The 19,548-nt window shown below is 39.8% G+C and overlaps 1 protein-coding gene across 2 annotated transcripts in view; it reads left to right on the plus strand.

Annotated features, from left to right (window-relative positions):
• The window catches only part of ARVCF (armadillo repeat gene deleted in velocardiofacial syndrome), a 165,616-nt gene that overhangs the window by 96,720 nt on the left and 49,348 nt on the right, over positions 1–19,548 (plus strand). For both annotated transcript variants that reach the window (XM_009888118.1, XM_009888117.1), the window contains exons 5-7: positions 3,667–3,850; positions 17,663–17,780; positions 19,059–19,230. In XM_009888118.1, coding sequence (XP_009886420.1) covers positions 3,667–3,850; positions 17,663–17,780; positions 19,059–19,230 — 474 coding nt within the window. The remainder of the gene's footprint in view (positions 1–3,666; positions 3,851–17,662; positions 17,781–19,058; positions 19,231–19,548) is intronic.

Genomic DNA, 19,548 nt, shown 5'->3' on the forward strand with positions numbered 1-19,548 from the left:
CCACTATCAGTATCTTTTCCATGGAATTTGTTTTCTCAAGAGCTGAAAGGATGCTTGATTTAGACCTCTTTGGTTCATAATTTTGAATAAGAAAAATGTGCTGTCACTGTTTTTCTCTATCATTTCTTGTGGAATATTTTCCCAATGAAGTCAGCCTTGAATCTGAATTTTTTTTCTCTGCCTTTGGAACCATGAGATTTCCTCATCACTGAACTACTTTGAGCTACCTTTCTGTTAAGTGTTGTGCATTTTCCTTCACTGAATGCTGCTCAACAGAGGGATTATTTTGGTTTTCCTTAGGCAGCTGTCAAGGAGAATATTATACATTTAAGTGTGTTAGCATTTTTTAATAATTTGAAGAGCTCTGTGCATTTTTTTATATATAGTAAGACTCTCTTTTATTCTCCTTCACATTTGTTGGTGTTTTCTATGACATATTTGAGAGGTGGGAGGTGGATGAGAAATTGAAAAGCTTGTAAATTTATTTCTTTTACAAAGAGGGTGGAGGAAAGGCATTCTGTTTTACTTCAGTCCCTGTTGTCTGGTAGCCACTCAGTGACAGTCAAAATGCGTTTGCCCTAAATGGTTTATTGCATAAATTGCATTCAGCCTCTTAATAAAAATTCTGGATGAGTATGTGCAAGAGAGCCGTTTGTCGGGGCAGGTAGTTCTGGTGGTCTGGCCAGGTTACAAGCACCAGCGAAGCTGACTTGTGTGTGGTAGATGGACAGGTTAGTGCTGTTTTCAGTGTTGCAATCCAGTTAGGGTACTATTGAATCCCAATTGCATTTGGCTTCTTGAAATAACTCCTGGTGAATGAGAACACAGGAGAAGAGGAGATTTGGAGATGATGATTTGATTTTACACATTGGGGTTGAAGGTATTGAAGTCTAGACACAAATCTCTTGTCTTAAAACAAGCAAAAGATTTGAGCACTGGAAAACTTTTGTACGATCCTGTATTACTAGAGGTCTTGGAAATTTTATAGGTATTTTTGGCTTTTTAGGTATATGTCTGCCAGCTTCTTCTTAAGCAGTGAAACTTGCCTTTGTAGTTTCACTGTACAGCTAACACATTATGTCATTGCTCCAGGAAAGGGGGAAATGCAGAATCTTAATTCAGGTGCAAAAGAAGTCTGTGCGTTTAAGAAAAGAGTTCCTAAATATGAAGGGTTGTCAGATTTCAACACTTGGCTCTTCCACATACAGAAGATTTTGAATCTCCACATTGTTTCCAGTTGCAATATTTTGCAGTTTCAAAAGAACAGAAATGCACGATCCTTACGACGGCATCCTCAGTTGATGCCATTGTTTCCTAATCGTGGTTTTTTGACCGCTGCAAATACCGAGTGCTCCACTTATGACCCTGTGAGGAAACCCTGACGTAACCCTTCAGATCTGGGGTATTCTGCATCTGCTGTTCGCAGTTTGAATCTAGGTTTGCTCCAGAGATTATTATCCTGGATAATTCCCCGGGATTTATCCATCTCATTCAGTGCTGGATGTTTCGATTTTGCATTTGAATTCTGAAGTACTGAGCCAGCAATGCATTTGGGGATTTAATTATAATTATTATTTTTATATCAGTGAGTCCGATATGCTTAAGGAATTGGTATACAATAACTAAAGAAAAACTGTCTAGTGAAGTATGTAAAAATAATTGGGTAACATCTGTCAGTTTTTATCGTCATCTTATAAATATTGACTTGCATTTGTTTATTGTATGATGTGTATTTTTGAGCCAATTTGTTATGAGAAGTAAAGGTTTTCTTCTACAACAAATTGGAGCCAACTAGCATTTTCTGCTTGGTTTTGGTTTTTCTATTATTGTCCATTGTTTGGTGTTTTGCAGTGACAAAGGGTGATTTACTCTAGTGGGTACAAAGAGAAAATTAATTCATATTTCACCTATACAGACTTGTTTGAAAGCTAAAAAAAGTAGGTTATGAAAATCTCTTACAGTGTGTTGTCTATGAATGGCAAGGGAAATAGGCCAAAAAAGCAATATTTTTGTACGGTTTTAGAAAAAGACTGAAAGAAACATTATGATGTTCATTCTGTTGTCTGCCTGAGTTTCTTTATTAGTTAATATGGTCTCCTAAGTCTGAACAGATGCCTGGATTTTGTAAAGATCATTTGTAATAGGAGACACTATAGCATTTGACTTCCGAGGCGCTGCTAATCATAAGCCGTTGAGGTTATCCTAGAAGTGCCACTCACAACTCAGAGACAGAATTCCTGTCCTGACCTGGTACCTGTCATGACCCTATATGGATAATGCTCTGACGTTAAAATAGGCGTTTGGTGTTTGACACTTGCAGCAGTGACAGCCAGAGTGTGCAGGAGAGTTCCCAGGCGATGGCCGCCTTGGCTCCTGCGTGGTGGCCCTGGGGTCCCCGGCACCTGGGAGCGTGGCGCAGTTGCAGACTCCCTCCCTGCAGCACGCTTTCCTGTCCCGCTGGCAGCATCCAGCAAGTCCATCTGTGTGTCAGGCTGTGTGGCAAAAGTAATACATCCAAAATCTTTTTCCAGTCACTTTTAAAGTTTGAAGATTGTAGGTTTTAAAACTTGGGGTGATTGAAAGGGACTGAAACAAAAGGTTACACTTTTGTTGTTCTTTTGTGTTTTTCTTTAGACATGTATACTAAGAGGTGAGTATCTACAGTTTCCACTGTAATATGCACAAATTCACAGTTGTAGTAACACAGGGAGCCGCAGATTTGTATTGTATCCTCTTAAGATTTCCTGTGTGTTCTGAGGAACCTCGTTTTTCCATTCAGTCTGAAATTTTGCTGGTCTTCATACTTTTCCTTGGAGATGAAAAGTGTGCATCTGGCTCCCTCCAAGTGTTCTTACTCACAGTTCTTACATGTCACCAGGCTGGGCCTGTGCAGAAATTATTTCTGAAGTGAATGTCCTGTTTTAGTCCTAACTAACCTAATGAGCAGTAACCATCAGGACACTGATACAGGTCTGCTGGGAAGTTGTATCGCTTGTCTGAGACTGTATTTTTACAGTTGTAAGGCTGTTGTGTTGTTTTGATGTTTGACTTCTGTTTACTTTGGCTCATAATTGAGGTAAAAATGGAAATACAGAGGAGTTTTGGTTCTCAGCTTCTTCAAGGATCAAATGCTTGTGTTTCCAGGTGATCTGAATACAGATATTGCCTGTGATAGGAGAATGTGAAGGTAAATTGTAGAGAGGAGTCTTGAATTAAATATTGTCTTGTGCAGAGGATAAGCATAAGATCAACGGTCCTCCATAAATTCATCCCTGTTTTTAAGACTTGCTCAATATACTTGTCTGCTGCACTAGCTGAATTTTTACTTTTTGAGGCATAGCTAGACCTAAAAGTGTAACAAAATTTGTATATAGTGGAAAAATCCTATTAATCTGCAATAGCACATCACATTTATGTACTGTTGTAGGACTTGATGACTTCAACAATATCCATGTCTTGACAAAAGTGCTTCTATGCTTTTAGAAATGCTTCTGTTGCAACGACTGTGGAATTTTCCCTAAGCTATGTGCTAGTCTGGCGTCTTATCAAGTGGTTTTGATTTTTCATTTAGTTTTATGATTTAACCTTCTAGTGACTCTATTTAATTGAGATATTTTAAATAGTTATTGTTCTCTTGTTATTTAATAATCACTGTTTCTTCTGCAGGCACCCTGTGGAACTTGTCCTCCTATGAGCCCCTGAAGATGGTCATCATCAACCATGGTCTGCAGACGCTCACCAATGAGGTGATTATACCCCATTCAGGTTGGGAGAGTGAGCCGAATGAGGACTCTAAGCCTCGCGACGCTGAGTGGACAACTGTGTTCAAGAACACTTCTGGTTGCTTAAGGTAAGGCAGAACTGTGGAGTATTAATCTGTTCACCACGTTCTCTGTTTAGGGTTTTGTTAAAACTATTTTGATTTAAAACAAAGTATCATATATCTTTCATTTTTGCAGAGATACCCCCATTTCAGTGGCCACAATAGCAATGCTTGGAGGTATTTGCCTGCCACCGACTCTCTTGTTGCAGGTCTTGTCAATGTAGGTCTCTCTAGTGGGGTCAACGTGAAGAGTAGGTTATTTGTCCAGGTTAGGGGGAGTGGATCTATATATGGAGGTGTATAATACAATGGAGAGTGACCCAGGTAAGTTTAACCGCCCAGCAGAGTACAAAACAAGAATTTTTGCAGTGCAAACAGTGCCATGTGTACTGAGAATCACACTTTCATTTGTCAGTTGTACTGTGATGAGTGGGTTCTTTCTACAAATTTTGGGTACCTTCTCTGCTTCCCTTGAAGATGCTGGTTTTATATATTTGAAAAGTGTGTTTTCAGACAACTGCCGCCTTCATTGTAAGCGTTCTCATATCAAAAGGCATTTTTTTTTTGCAGATGCTGGGGAACTGCTTTCATGGAATTAACACTGAGCATGGAACACGAATCCAGTTTTAGCCATAACACTTTTGTGGTCACACTCCTATTTTAAGCTGAAGTGACTAAGGACCTATGGGAAATTAGTTAAGAACCTGAACTACTAATGATTTAGGAACCCATTCCTAATATTCCTTGCAAAGGAGCCTTTTCTGGTTAGAAATTTCATTTGCATTTCTGAGAGTACCTTGACAGTAGGACTGTACGTGCTAGAAGCTGGGGTCAGGAGGAGTCCCAATGCAGTCTGAAAAACCTTAAAGAACACAGTCTTCCACTTTGCTTTTCATTGAAGTAAAATAGTGGAGATGCCCTGTTAGATTCTTCAGCTTTATGAAGTCAATTAGTTTGAAGAAAACTAATAAAGATTTGGCATTGTACCTTCTGTTGCTCTGAAGTATACTTCTGTCAGATTTCTACTGATTAATGCATTGTCAGAAGTTGGTTCATTTCTGTTTCTTGGGCTTGTGGTCTCTAAATTGCAATAACTATTCCCCTGAGTAACTTCACAAATGAAGAAAGTAATGAGAAGTGTTCTGAAAGGGCCCATTACTGAAATTATTTGCAGTTCCACTGGAAACTAAGGTCCTTTAAGTAGGCTCCAGACATAGGTTTTTAGTTACTACTTACTTAGTGTCTCATTTTCTAATGTTGTTCTGCAAGAGGAAATTAGTCATGGTGGGGGATAAAAGGATTATCTGAATGAATGTAAGATTCTCCAGTAACTGCAGACAATAAATTGATCGTTAGTAGACTAACCTAATCCACATCGTAAATTTTTATTAGTATGTGCGGTGAGCTGATCCACTTGAACTTCTGTATTCCAGGAGAGCTTTGGGGTACTTTTTCTGTTTGTTGTTTGTTTGGGGTTGGGTTTTTTTATTTATTTTAAAGTAAGGTACTGATTTTACAGGACATGCAAAAGTTTGTGCCACTTTGGACATTCCGTATTCTTGAAGGCTAACGAAGAGGGATGTGGAGCATAGCAGTATTGAGATATGTTAGTTAGAGAATTTGAACTTTTGGTATTTAAAAGTGGTCCTGATGCACTTCAGATGCATCAGGACTGGAGCCAGTGAATAGTAACTTCTTCTGCTGTTGAAGGGGGGAAAGATATTTCAGTCCTTTCACCTATAGTCTCTGCTGTCATAGTCATGTGGGATTGTGTGCTTCCTTGTGGAAAATTTGAAGCTTCAGTCGGATGAGGGGCAAGGTGATTTCACGCTTGAAAGCAGTTCCTTAAGGTAAACGGAGATGTGATGGCAGGTTAGCAGGGAGAGGTAATCTGAAAAAGGTAGTGTGTCCACCTCTCTTTGTTGTGCTGTGGAGAGATCAACCTCTTGCTGCAGGGAGGCAGAGGACTGTCTTGCTGTCTCCTTACTTCTTGCAGTGAGATAAAGGGAGTCCTGGACAACAAAGATGCAGGAGTAGGTGAGGTATGAGCTCTCTTTCAGTTGGTTGTACTTCTTGTTACAGTGTCAATGATAGTGCATACGTTTTGTACAGCACTTCCAGATCTAGGGATAAAATTGGACATATCAAAAGTAATTATCATTACTACTGTTGGAAATAATTTTGCATTTTTTGTTGAAATCCTCTGCAGCTCATCCTTAAAAGCATCAGGAAGATAAGATAGTTAACACCAGCAGAGAATAAATTGTTGCAGCCATATGTCTGACAGATGCCAGTTTAAAATTTCCCTACTCTTCTCTTGTTGACTCAGTAGCTGGTCCTAGAAATTCAATTTTCCGTGAATGGAGCTTACTGCAGACTACAAACTGTTTACCAATTTGTTATTTAATTGGGAGGTGAGTCCTCTTGATGGTGTGCCAGCACTTTGTCCCCTTTGGAAGTGAACCACAGGTGTGTTCTGCATTGTCTTCCAAAACAACAGAGAGGATCTTTGAGCTTCTGGGGTTACAGATGTCATTGCAGTTTAGATATCCAAGCAGAAGACAGGCATTATGCATGCAGGATGGCATTCATTTCAGTATAATTTTTTCAGTTAATGAAGTTTATCAACAGATGTGGGCAAGTTTGTTTCAAACTCGGTGATTCACAGCATGAACTGCCAGTTAATTATTTGCACGATTTTTTTTAACACTGCTTTCTGATCTTTACTTTGTTCTTAATCTGGGTCTCTTTTTTGATAACGTGGAGCCTTGGAAACACTTATTTCAAAATAATTGAAAACAAGTAATTAAAAAAAACCAAACAAACAACACTTATTTGCCTTTACCTCTTCTTAAAATCCTGATCCATCCCATTTTCCTTTCCAGTCTTATCCTGTCTACAATACTTTTTTTTTTCCCCCCTGTGTAATTCTTTTGTCTCTCTCTGTCCTGACTTGGGGAGTTCAGGTGCTGGTGTATGTCTGCGACTGAATAGAGCAGGGTGACTTGTATCCCGAGTAGTTAACTTGGGCTTCTTGTGCCAAAGGAGGGTTTAATGTCTGGTATTAACAGCACAGATAGTGTAGTGCTGCTGGTACGTACGGGATGGAAGGATGCTTTAGCAGAGGGGTCAGTAGTTGGGGCCGATGTCTTAGCAAACATTTGTACCCGCACCAGAGTTGCTTTACTTGGAAATTTAATTTGCAAGATAAGAGCCATGATCCATGCACTTTTTGCCTCTTACCCAAAGCTAAGGTAGTTTAGCTTCGTATAGCCCTGATTTCTGCCTGCTTTCTAAAGTAACAAAAATCCCTATGTGTTGCTTGATGTTGATTTTAGTCTGTGTGGCCAAAGGACTTGTGCTGAGGAACGGATCTGTCTGAGTTGCTATTTGAGAAGGCCCTGTGCATGATACTGAGTAACATTGGACTTGGTCATGTACAAGCTGGAAATCAGAGAAACTGTACAAAGTTTGTTATCATCAGTAATGCCATTCAAATATTCTCTTTTGCCATAAGTTAAATAACTCTGGGATTCCCTGTGATACTTCGTGATGTCTGTACCAAACTACCATAGCTAACTGACAATATATACGTAGCCAGTGAGAATCAAGGGAAGAAAATGCAACTGATTAAGGTTTCTATTGACTTTGGAGACCAGTGTTTATTTTAAGGGCTCCTTCTAAAGTCAAGCCTTCTCCCATGACTGTGGCCATTGTAGGGATCTTTTGAATCTTGATATCATCTGGAACATGATAAGTGGGTTCTGTGTGCCATCTCACTCTGTACTTAACTTGCCAAAAACTCTGTTCAAGCAAGTGTTTTGGGAATTCTGTGTTCCCCTTTGCAAAATAAAGACTTGGCAGCACAGCCAGTTTGCAAACAGTGATCTGGTATTGAAATTTATTGCATGCTTTTTCTGTAATCTTTACCAAGAAAGACTGAAGTTTTCAGAAACTAGTGCAGGTGATAGTAATTTTGTCTCCATTCGTGTCCTGAGATCAGGAAAAAGATGTTTCGCCTTCCATTGCTGTGTTTTGCTTATAAGGGCAGACCCAATATGATGAATGGATCTGTATTGTCCATAATAATTTTACTACTAAAAATGGTCACGAGCCTTGTGATAGATGCTACCGTGGGTGTAATTTTATAAAATAAAGGTATTATATTCTGTTGAACCTGTTGAGAGAAATAGGTATGGTGGAAGTCTGGAAAGGAACAGTGAAAAACAAAGCAAAGATTGATTTGTTGAAATTAAGTGGATTTTTGGTTATGGAAAAGTAGGACTGGGGAAGAAGTAAGGAAGACATTTGCTAGGAGAATCGTTAAATACGCATAGATGTTCCTTTATTTCATTTGGAGTGCAAGTTTCATGTCTTCTCATTGTATTTTAATCTTTTAGGTATGTGGACTGTCTCTTCTAGTTACTGTCTTTTTTTTCCTTAAACCCCTAAATCCCTAGTGGGATTTGCAATCCAGAAGCATTCGTTTTGAAATTGTACTTTCATCCAGTTTAAATAATGTAATGATTTGGTGCATCTTGAGAAGGCTATTTTGTGATCCTTCCCTCAACTTTGACCCAGACGTTAAGGTGCTTTAGGAGAAGAGTACAAGCTGAATTGCTTGCGGGATTGCTGGAGTAAGGCTCACTCACATGCACCCAGGCAGTGCCAGAGACCTTCACTGTGTCCCCAGGTTTCTCCCCAGGTGCTTCTCTGCTTTGGCGGGGAAGTGCTGCATCTGTGGGTCAGTGAGCACTGCTGCAGTCATGTTCTTTTTTTGTTTTCTGTGCAGGTATCCACCGTGATTCCTCATTCTCTGGAAGCAGCAAGGATTTTAATGGTTTAAAAATGAAATTCATTCTGGGCTTAATTGCTGTTTTCTGCCTAATTACTTTTAATTCTCCTTTGGATTTTTTCACTTCTAAGAGGACAGAGTAGAACTTAGTTCCTAAATTGCCAACTTTCTAGCCTGATTCCTGCGCTAAACTGGCCTGCTGTCAATGAATGTTAAATGAATTAATTTGCATAGCAAACAGATGCAAAGTGCTCCTTTTTCCAGGGTACCATCTGTAGTTGCAGCATTTCTTGTCAATTCTCCAAGTACACAGAAATTCGCATTCACAAATAGCCTCAGGGTTCAGAGACCTGGCCGTGGGTGTATGAACACAAACAAACTGCACCCATTTGACTTCCACTGAAAACATGCATTCTTCAGATCGAAATTGCACATAACAGCTTGTCCAACATCAGCTCCTGAGAAGAGAAGGGACAACCTGGTGGCTAGAGCTGTAACAAGAGACTTGAGAAGCATGGATTTAATTGCTATTCTGCTACTATTCTGACAAAATTACAGGCAAGATTAATGGTATAAACCTTTTTGTGGTCTAATTTTTAATAGCCCTATCTCCTTCCCTTTTTGGTGAGATTTATGCTCCTAAGTGCCTGAGTGGATCTGGACTTCAGTTGCTGATTTTCACTTTTCTGTCTTTAATGTGGGATTGGCACTTCTGTCCTTACCTTCCCCTGAAGTTGGTAAACGCCAGTAGTTCAAGATTTTGAAGTGGTTGATCCTAGAGACACCTGGGAATAAGCACCTCCTGTAGGTATAAATTAAGAGTCTGGTCTCATAGAATCAAAACCTAGAACTTTGGGTAAGTGGGAGATACAATGTTTGAAGACATAAGATAAGGACTCTGTATAGAGCCTCAGAGACACAAGCATACCCCACCAGGAGGAGAAATGATGTATAAGTGTCTGCAGGCTCCTGTTACTTTTACGTACTGCATGGGGAAGAAGACTGCAGGAGCTTGATGGTAAATTATTAATGCTTAGGATGTGCCAAATAGAGTTTTTGTATGAGAATGTTTTAAGCCTTTTTCTGAGGAGGACAGAGAGCATTAAATACATGCATGTACATCTTGTCTGGCAGATGTAACTTACAGTGCTTCAGTCATAGGTAACACTGCTTAATCATAATGAACTCGTTCCTTGAGTCCTCGTGTCTTCATGTGAATATACGTGTGCATGCAAACACCTGCAGCATGTACTGTTTGTAGCAGGAGTGCATGTGTCCGTGAGGCGCATGAAGGTAAAGAAAGTTTGTCAAACGGAATCTGTGGTCTTCTTTTGGCAGAAAAGTTCTCTCTGCATGCTGGAAATGACTGTATGAGTGTCTTGATGATACTGGTGTGTCCATTTTTTCTTCCCATCTTTGCATGCTGAATTTGAAGAAAGAAAGGAAGAAAGGCTGTCAAAGCCAGGTGCTTATGTCCTCCTTTCTTATTAATGATTAATGTATGGCTTTTCTCTGAAGAAAAGTGCTTGGGAATTAGAGCTTTCGAAGTGAATTACCTTCAAGCTCTATCCATCTTCAAATCCTGCGAGCATTGATAATAGTGTGTGGTGACAGTCACATAATATTTGTCCTATCTGCACTCTCGTATACTTGAGGCAGCCTTCATCTCTAACTGACTGAAGAAGGAAGGCAATTAATTGCAAATCTTTGACCTGGAAGAGCTGTCTAGTGAAGAGCAGGGCACAGGAGGTGAAGCTCAGGTGATGCTGCCAGCTGAGCTGCCCTTGGTGTCAGGACAACTTTGCTTACTGAAGTCTGGCAGGACAGAGAAAATATGTAAATGTGAGTTTTCAGGTGCTGGCTTTTATTTTTTTATTTTTTTTTTTTTATCAGCAGCAAATTAGTAATTGAGCTTCACAAGTCTAGCATTAATACAGAGCCCTCCTTGCGGCAGCTCCATTGCTCCCCCACTCCAAAAACAATTCTATCAAAGTAATTTGGTTGACTTTTCCTCTTACTCAGTGTGCTGCCCTGTCATAGTTCAAGTAGTCCTTTTGTAGGGCAGTTGTTTAACCAAGGCAGCGGGGACAGGACTTTGCACAAAGCTTAGCACCTCCTTGTCCCACCCAGAAGAGATGAGGGCGGATGCTGCCACATCTCTGCCCACCCGTAGTGCTTGGAGGCTGGTGCACAGCCTTTGGGAGACTGCTGCTCCAGAAGCTGGAGTTAATGATACTGTCAGTGTTTTGTTGTGCAACAGGTACTTTTGAGCTGGACTTCCAGCAAAGACATAGTTTTAGAAAGAGATAAAAACTGTACAGAAATTTGGCTATGAATCTTCACTTCAGAGGGAGCAGGCAGCACAGAAAAGGGAGAAGCTTATCTGCCCAACCCAGACTGGAAAAAAACCAACTCAAATTTAAAATCCACACAATAGAGAGGAGTGAGCCAAGGCAGTTTCTTAATTAGCTTACTGATACTGTGCAGGATCACAGCATATGGCTGTCCTGGGGCTTATATGATGAGCAGAGCGTTTAATTCGTGCTAGTAAGGAGCTGTTAGGGTTCCTCCTGACAGTTCCTGATGTTTAGCTTGTAATATAAATAAATTATGCATAGATTTTAGCAGCAGAGACATAACCTAGTTACATGCAACCTTAATGCTTTACAATCAAACCTGAAGTATAAATTTAGAGTTGTACACTTGCTTATTGCCTTCTGTCATTACTTAGGAATGAATCTAGGTCCCTTCTCCCTTGGCTGTCAGTGAAGGGAGTCTACAGTAATGTCTGTCGTGTGGTGGGATGAAGAGCAAGACTGAAACAAAGCTCCCTGCAGTCACTGTAATGGATATGGTTTGATTTGGAGGGCATGTAAGCCATGATCCTTTATTAGATAAATATTGCATCATTTTTGTATTTTTGAGATTCTTTTCGCATTGCAGCATGTGTGGTAAAGCAAGCAGAGCCCCTTAGCCTTTCCTCCAAGCAGAGACTGGAATAATTTGGAAGCAAAGTAGCTGCTGGGCATTGTGGAATTCTTGTGTAGTGTGTTTCTGCATCGTTTTGCATTACAGGAGAGCAAGCTAAGGCCCTCCAAGTAGGTCATACAGGAGGTAACCAGTCAGCATTTTACTGAAAAGGCATTACATGATGTTTTGGATATAGAAAGACACAAATAACAAAGTCTGGACTTGACATCTGTACCTTGTTAAACTGTACTGCTGCCTGTTGAGCCCCTGCTTGTTGCAGGAAGCTCTTCTAGACAGTGCTGACATGAATATGAGACGTGACAGTGTGCTTTGTAGGTCTCTTGCTATGCCGTTGTCGCTGCCGCACATACTAGGCTTGAGAAGTCTTTTTTCAGGGGTGCGTTACGATATGTCCTCTTTTGAGCATTTGACCAACTAAACAAAACCAATCCCTTATTCAAATAGCTGGAAGGGGGTCACATGCAAGGCAACCGGGGCTGCTCTGCTCCTTCTCTCTCAGGTCTAGCTGGTAAGTGGATGCTTAAGTGGAGCAGAAATCTCCAGTGGGACCTTTTGCCCAGATCTGATACACCTTTTCTCAGCTGAACAGCTGCTCCCTACCTAACGTTGCCATTGATAGAGCTCTTCTATCTTTCCGTTCATTTCATTTGGACTTTGACTTCTTCCTATTTTCTTTAGCATATCTTCTGCTTTATTTGCGATTCAGCTGTCTGCTGCCAAACTCCGTTGTGTTGTACAAGGCTCTTTGACCACTGCTGCCTGGATCAGGCTATCTTTGTGTCACAGGCAGCTTCTTCCTTTTTCTCTCTTAAACAGAACAATGAACGTAAAACCAATTAAACTTTCTGGTAGTTCATGTGAACTGAAGTATGGAATTCATTCTATTTCTGCATGAAATGGTGGAATGATTTTAAAATGCTGTATATTCCTCCTTTGGGACATTCAGTACCTAGGAATACACTCAGAAATAGAGTGCATTTACTGCAACTATTATTTATCAATCTCCTTTGGCAGATATCCAAATAAAAATTTCTTAATAGTGAAGCAAAGTGTGGGTGTGGAAAGGTGTTTTTATAGCAAGGGTTCTGACTATCAGAGTAGGTGGATCAAACAACTAATATATTTAAATTAGACTTGTGAGAATCTTGTAGTATTTTATCAGCTGAAGTATGTAAAACTCAGTGTCTGGACAGCAAAGCCTCAGTGATGGAGTCAGCCAAGGTCTAGCAAGGTGTGTGTACTGCCTGGCGGCTCCGCCGCAGCCCTGCCGCAGCTCAGCCTGCCAGGAAACCCCAGTCATTTGTATCAGGTATCCTTATCTTCTTCAACAGTGCTGAGACAGACTACATAGAAGCCAATGTTACTTTTTAGCCTGGCAATACAAAAATAGCTATTGGAAGGTTGTTTACAGTAGTAAAAAGTAGGATTCATTTGGGCAATCTGAGACCCTGCAGTGTGCACCAAGAGGCTGTTGGAAAGAACTCATCACTGTCTCAGCTCTCATCCACATTTCTTCCAGAGAAGGGCGGAAATGATACTAGGAGAATATCTTAAAAATTTCCAGTTCAGCTTTCTATTTATATAAAAAAAGAACTGCCCAACCTGCTGTCTTCATCCCCAGCTGGATCTCTAAAGAAAGTGCTTTTTACACACACTGAACTGAAGCGGGATGGTCAGTGTTCAGTAATACTCACTGGCTTTCAGCTTCATCTGCAGCACTGGGCGTAACAACTGATGGTCCTTTCCACCCTGGCGACAGACACGGTAATAGTCTTGGAAATACTAGATTTAATGTTCAGAGAAATAATGTGTCTCTCTGCTTGTATTTTCAAATTTCTCTTTACCATTTAAAAAAAAAAACCAAAAAAAACCAACCAAAAAAAAAACCAAAACCACACCCAAAACAAACAAGCAAAAGCTCTCCAAGTCTGTGCTCTGTCTTTCATGTTGTTAGGGAGAACACAGTGGGGGCATTACTACATGATTTGCATTGAAATAAGTGCCATCCATTTAATTACTTTAAAATCTTTTCTCTTGAGGATAATTTTGCTGTGTGGCACAGATAGTAACAGCTCACCTATCCTAGAGGTGATGAATACCAACTCCATTCTGCAGATGCAAATGTTATGTTCAGACTTGCATATCATTAAGACGACTATTTGGTGATAATGATAACCTTATCTAAAGCATGAACAGATTTCTCAACACATTCCCTGCCATTTTGTGAAGTCTTTAATACCAACAGACTGGATTCCTAGCCTGATGTGTTTCTATGCTAGTAGGTATTTACTTTTATTTAACATTTACTTAGTGCCCCTCTGTTTTGTTTTCTCGGGGAAAGCATATATTTGAACATTCTAACAAACCCTCTTTTGCTAGTCCTGTCTACAGTCTGGACTCCAAGAATTTGAGGAAGCATCCAGGTTGCTTTTTCCAGCTAAAGGCTGGGCATTTAAAATCTCTGGAACGAAATTTGTGATTTTACTGATTTACATAAAATCAGTCACGCAGTTGGTTTCCTTCTTATTTACTTTTTGTAACATAGACAGTAATTCCATGTCTTGCTCCTAGAATTGCTCTTTTGAGTGTGTTGTATATATTTACGGCAAGCACACTGTGAAGCTTTCTGTTACCCTTTACAGTGTGATGTGAGAAAGATACTGTTGTTTTTAAAATATATTTTTCATTTACTGGACTCTAGGAAAAGTATTGAAAAGTAGGGAAACTCGGGGAAAGCAGCTGAGGCCTCTCTGGGGATGTAGAGACAAGGCAAGGGAAGCAGACTGTATATACAGAACGCCAGAGAAGAATGGCAGGTATCATTTGTCACTGTCTTGTGTAAAAGTATTTCAGGGAGTTCCTCCTCCCTGTTGCCACCCATTTGGACAGGCAGTCAACTTTATTTTCATTTATAACAGGATTTTGCCCATATACAGTGCCTCAAAAGCCCTGCAGAGTTCCTGTCTTAAGTTGTTCAAACTTAAAAGGTATCTTTGACTTCATCTATAGATGTTCCTGATATTAAAATGCCCCAGCAGGCAAGTCGCTGAGATAATGTGTTTAATTCTAAAATTCTCCTGAATACCCAAGATGTGAATTTGGCTGATGACTACCAGGTGATGTTTTTCAAGGAGGCAGATAGCATAGAGTCTCAACACCCCATGGCAGAGATGCAACCTGGCATTTTCCTGGGTTGCAGGAGCTTTTGGAGGTTGCTCTGGATCATGGAAACGAACTGTGGGGGCACTTCTCCTGGGATTGCCAGATGAGAACTCACTGAAAGCATACTGTCTTCATTTTCACCATACTCGCCTTTGCTTAGTGCTTAGGGATGTTTGGCGTACTTGCGGTGTATCTCAAATGCAAATATTCCCATGGGAACTGGGAGATCTTCATTGCCTTTGTAGTGTTGGAGCATGAGAAAAGTGGACTCTGGGAAGTAGGTGCTGATCTCCCTGGGCTTAGTCTTTCCAAGCTCTGTGTTGCTTAGACTTCTGTGGAGAAGAATGTGAGCTGAGCTCTCCAGTAGGTCTGGCTTATAGTTACAGACAAGGAAATGGGTTTTGTTGTTCCATGTTAGATAAATCCCTTGGGCTGCAGGAATCTCATTACCCAAGGAAGGGAGGACTAGCAGAATCCCAAGAGTGCTGGATATTTATGGAGCAGATGTTTCTGCATGAGATGCTCATAAGGATACATTTTTCTAGTGTGTTAGTTACAACATTAAAACTGCAAAGTTTGATGTCTGGATAACTTATTCATAGTATTAATTAGCTATTAATTTGATTCTGCAGCATTTTCATGCTTATTTATTTGTAATATATGTGGGAATTTTTTGTTGAGGCATTAATTTTCAGTAATTTTTTCTATAGTTGACAATACAGCCAGTTATATCAGCAAGCCGCACTCTTACTGATGCACTTTTATAGTAGCTTTTTCAATTATAAGCTTATGAATGTCTACCTTAGTAAGCAGGGTACAAAATACTGTGATGCTGTTGATAACCAAAGCAGTAAAACAAAGATGCTATAAGTGTGGTAGCACGAATGGACAATAGAAGAATCTTTTATGAATGGGCTATGGGGCAAGAAAGGTGTGAAGGATTGTTTTTGGCAAAACTGGATATTTTTTTTGAAGTCTGCAAGTGTTCCTTACGTGTTTTAGCTATTTCTAAGACTTAATGAGGGAATAAGTAATGTGATACACAGCTCCAGATAAGACCATTTTTAGTGCATTTCTGTCACCCTCAAGCTTAATAAGTAATGTTCCACTTTAATAAATGTGCTTGGAGGTGGAGCTGCTATCGTTTATTGTTATAACTCCTGAAAGGTATCTCTAAGAATTGGAATCTAATTTCAGTTTCATAAAGACTTTACATTAAAATTCACATTTGGGCTTTTCATATGAGAGGTTTAGTACAACTGGAGATGGAAAAGCAGCACGTAGAATTCTCTCTTCCATATATCCTGTGGAATCATATTTTAATATCCACTTTACCTGCCTTGTATCGGCCATTGCTAGAGGTGAGGCTGTGTGTTAGGATTTGGGGATAGGATTAATTTATCTATGCATGTCATTTGTGTTCTTAATTGAAAGTTAATGTGCTGTTAGAGCAAACAGCTCACAATTAAGTGTCTTCAGATTTTGAGAGGTCTCTGAGAAAATGTGTTTTTTTCCTAGTCATCCAATTAACATACCAGCCTGCCTGGGTGATGGAGGGACATAGGAGGGGGGACCGTGATTGATTTGTTAATTACTTGGAATTTAGAAGTCCCTCTAGTTAGTTAAAAAGAAAAACTGGCTGCACAATCCTGATAGCAGAAGGTAATGATTGTGTCCTGAGCTTTTGAGAGCTAACCTTATATGGGTTTGTGGAATTCAAAGACCCTGAAAGCTAAAAGGTGGTCAGTGGTGTTGTCGAAATTAGTGCATTTCAGGTTTGAGAAAACTTACCTTATAGGTTTTGCCAGCGAGGACTACAAAGAATCATTTTGTCAATTCATTCCCCCCAAACAAAGAAAAAGAGAAAAAAAAAAAAAAAAAAAAAGAAAAAAAAAAAAGGGTGAGTAGGGGAGAGGGCAGCATTTGGAAAATTGACTTGAATTTTATTTATTTATTGGGTAATGTCAGGTTGATGCTTATGCAAGGCTGGGGCTTCAGTATATAGTGTCCATGCTCAGTGGGCAAGGGAGGCTAACAATGTATGTAGTAATTGATATATGCAAATTTAACAACTCTGAGTAGCCTTTTACTGCTGTCTCGCATCTTCTACCTATGCCGTTCTCTTGTGCAATGTTTTGAGAAACTTAAAGCCATATAACCATACTGACTGTCGTCTTTTACTTTATAAACGTGACTGTTCCAGGCTTTGTGCTGAATCTGCCATACACAGTGTGAAAGGTGGCTTTAAATGTCAAAACATGGGATTTAAACTGGGTGGTAGCAACTTCCAGTCAGAAAACTGGGGATAGACATCAGATGTGGAGAACCTTTGAGCAGTCAAGGAGACAACAGTTGCACACGGTGACTCCATCTGACTTCTTTGGAGCAAATGGAGGCCAAAGAAAGTGAAGAACAATTTTATATACAGAGTGATTAGATTAAATATAGCTTATTGTGCACTTGTTTTTAATCTTTTTCGGTTTCTGTGGCCATGAGTGCTGCTGAGCAGTCTTGTGGTTTTGCATGTTTTTCTTAATGTGGTGAAAGTATTTTTCAGATTAAGAGTTCTGGCTTTGAAATTAAATTTTTTGTTTGCATATTTTTTGTTCTGAAACTGCCATCCAGTTTAAGGTAAGGACTCGCCAGCAACTCGGAAAAATGTGTTTGTAGGCATCTCTGTGACTGTGTTCCCCTTTTCGTTCAGATTTGGGGAGTTACAGATGCGCATTGCCCATATTTTACTGAGATTTAATGGGTTTGTCAGGCTACTTAGCCTACAAATTGTTCATCCAAGGTAATGAGTTCTTAATAATTGTAGTATAAATCGGCACACCTTCAACTTTATAGTGAAGGTTAGAAGGCTAAATTTTCTTTTAAATCTATCCTGTTAGGAATGTAAGTTCAGATGGCGCAGAAGCACGCAGAAGACTAAGAGAGTGCGATGGCTTGGTGGATGCCCTCCTTCATGCTCTACAATCTGCAGTTGGCAAGAAGGATACAGACAATAAGGTGAACTTGAGTATTAAAACTTAATGGATATTTCCATTAATTTAGGCTGAAGTGTTGCACTGGGATCTAACTTCTGTTTGCTGGTATCAGAAGGGGATTATGCTTGCCTCAGAAAATGTAGTAATTATCTTCCTGTCTTTCTGTTATGATATCCATGGTACTACGGGGTGGGGTATCAGCACGATGCCGCTATGTTACCTTGGGTGGCTGATGAGGTGAGCAAAGGCAAGTGGTTGTGATGGGTGGGGGGAGAGTAGTCCTTTAGTATTGTCGGTGACGTTATTGCTATTGTTCTGCATTACTTAATTGATATTTATAAGTGTAATCTCCAAATCAGAATTGAGTCCCATTGTATTGTGCTTTGCACTATACCAGCAAAGGAGTCGGTTCCCATTTTAAAGACTTTATTCAGCACCATCTCTAAAGACTGTAGTACTTAGACATTAAGATATGTCTTCAGACCTGCAGCACTTTCATTTTGGTGGGGTTTTTTTAGGTGCAGATTTTGATTTATCTGTTTTTATCATCCTCTCATCCTGTGGTGCTTAAAAGCATATTTATATGCATAAGGAATATTGCAAGTTTAACCTGCTTAACAAAGAAAGAGCATACTATTGCTTTATAAAACAAATAAGGCTTGTAAAGCATCGTTATTTTATTCGAGTCCCACCATGGGATGGACTGTACAAGGGAATTATAAAGCCCTGTCACTTAATCAGATAATTTTGGAAGTGGATTTTGTAACCACCTGGTTGTTTCCATTGCAACCTACAGAGCACTGCTCTTGTCAGAATCTGGTGTGCTATTGATTAGCTATTACTACAGGACAACGTGTGTTCTCATTGAAATCCTCAGAAGGCCTAGGTTTTGACCCACAGAAAATTTAATAAAATAGGCTCCTTGGGGATTATAAAGGCTGGAAGAATGAGAGAGAGGCTTGTATTAAAATAAGATCCTTATATGACCATTTTCTGCTGTGTGTTTGATCTTTTGGTGAATTGTATTCTTTATGTAAGATCAGGTGGTATTTTTGATTAGAGAGTTTTCATTTTGAATGGGTACTATTTATGAAGCACTTCACTTTTGGAAGAATAAAATCGTTTAGAAGAACAAACCTAAATTTTTAGGGGTCTTGACTAAATCTTCCTTGAAAGCTACACCTGCACCAGGAAAAGAATGGGCTTTTTTTAAATTCCCCCAAACTCTCCACTGTATAATATAATGGTTTGCAAATAAGAGGATGCAATACTTATTGTAACATAAATTTCTCTGTAACAGTCTGTGGAGAACTGTGTGTGCATCATGCGGAACCTTTCCTATCATGTCCACAAAGAGGTCCCTGGAGCTGATAAGTACCAAGAACTAGATGCCAGTCAGACTACAAGCACAGGAGGCGCTCAGAAGAAGAAGAAAGACGATGCTGGTTGTTTTGGTGGAAAAAAAGCTAAAGGTATGTGTTGCAGAGAGCTCAGAACTGGAAATGGATTTGGGAGTAAATTTTGCTCTTGCAAACTCATTCATCATGCTGGTTTAGAATGATGCACTTTGTGGAGGTACATGTTGGTAGTGTCATGGCATGTGTTCGTCTCCCTTGTCACATTACTACTAGATATTTGGGAATTTTTTCCACAATTGCTGAAGTTTTGTTTGGCTTTGAATAGGAGTGGTGCATGCTGACAGATGACACTCTGCTGTTGGACAAAGGTGGATGTGCTCTGCCTCTCCTCTGTGCTGCTGTGTTCTTGCATCTGTCATATCTGTGCTTAGT

This window comes from Charadrius vociferus, unplaced genomic scaffold (genome assembly GCF_000708025.1).
Source record: "Charadrius vociferus isolate BGI_N301 unplaced genomic scaffold, ASM70802v2 scaffold326, whole genome shotgun sequence".
NCBI lineage: Eukaryota > Metazoa > Chordata > Aves > Charadriiformes > Charadriidae > Charadrius > Charadrius vociferus.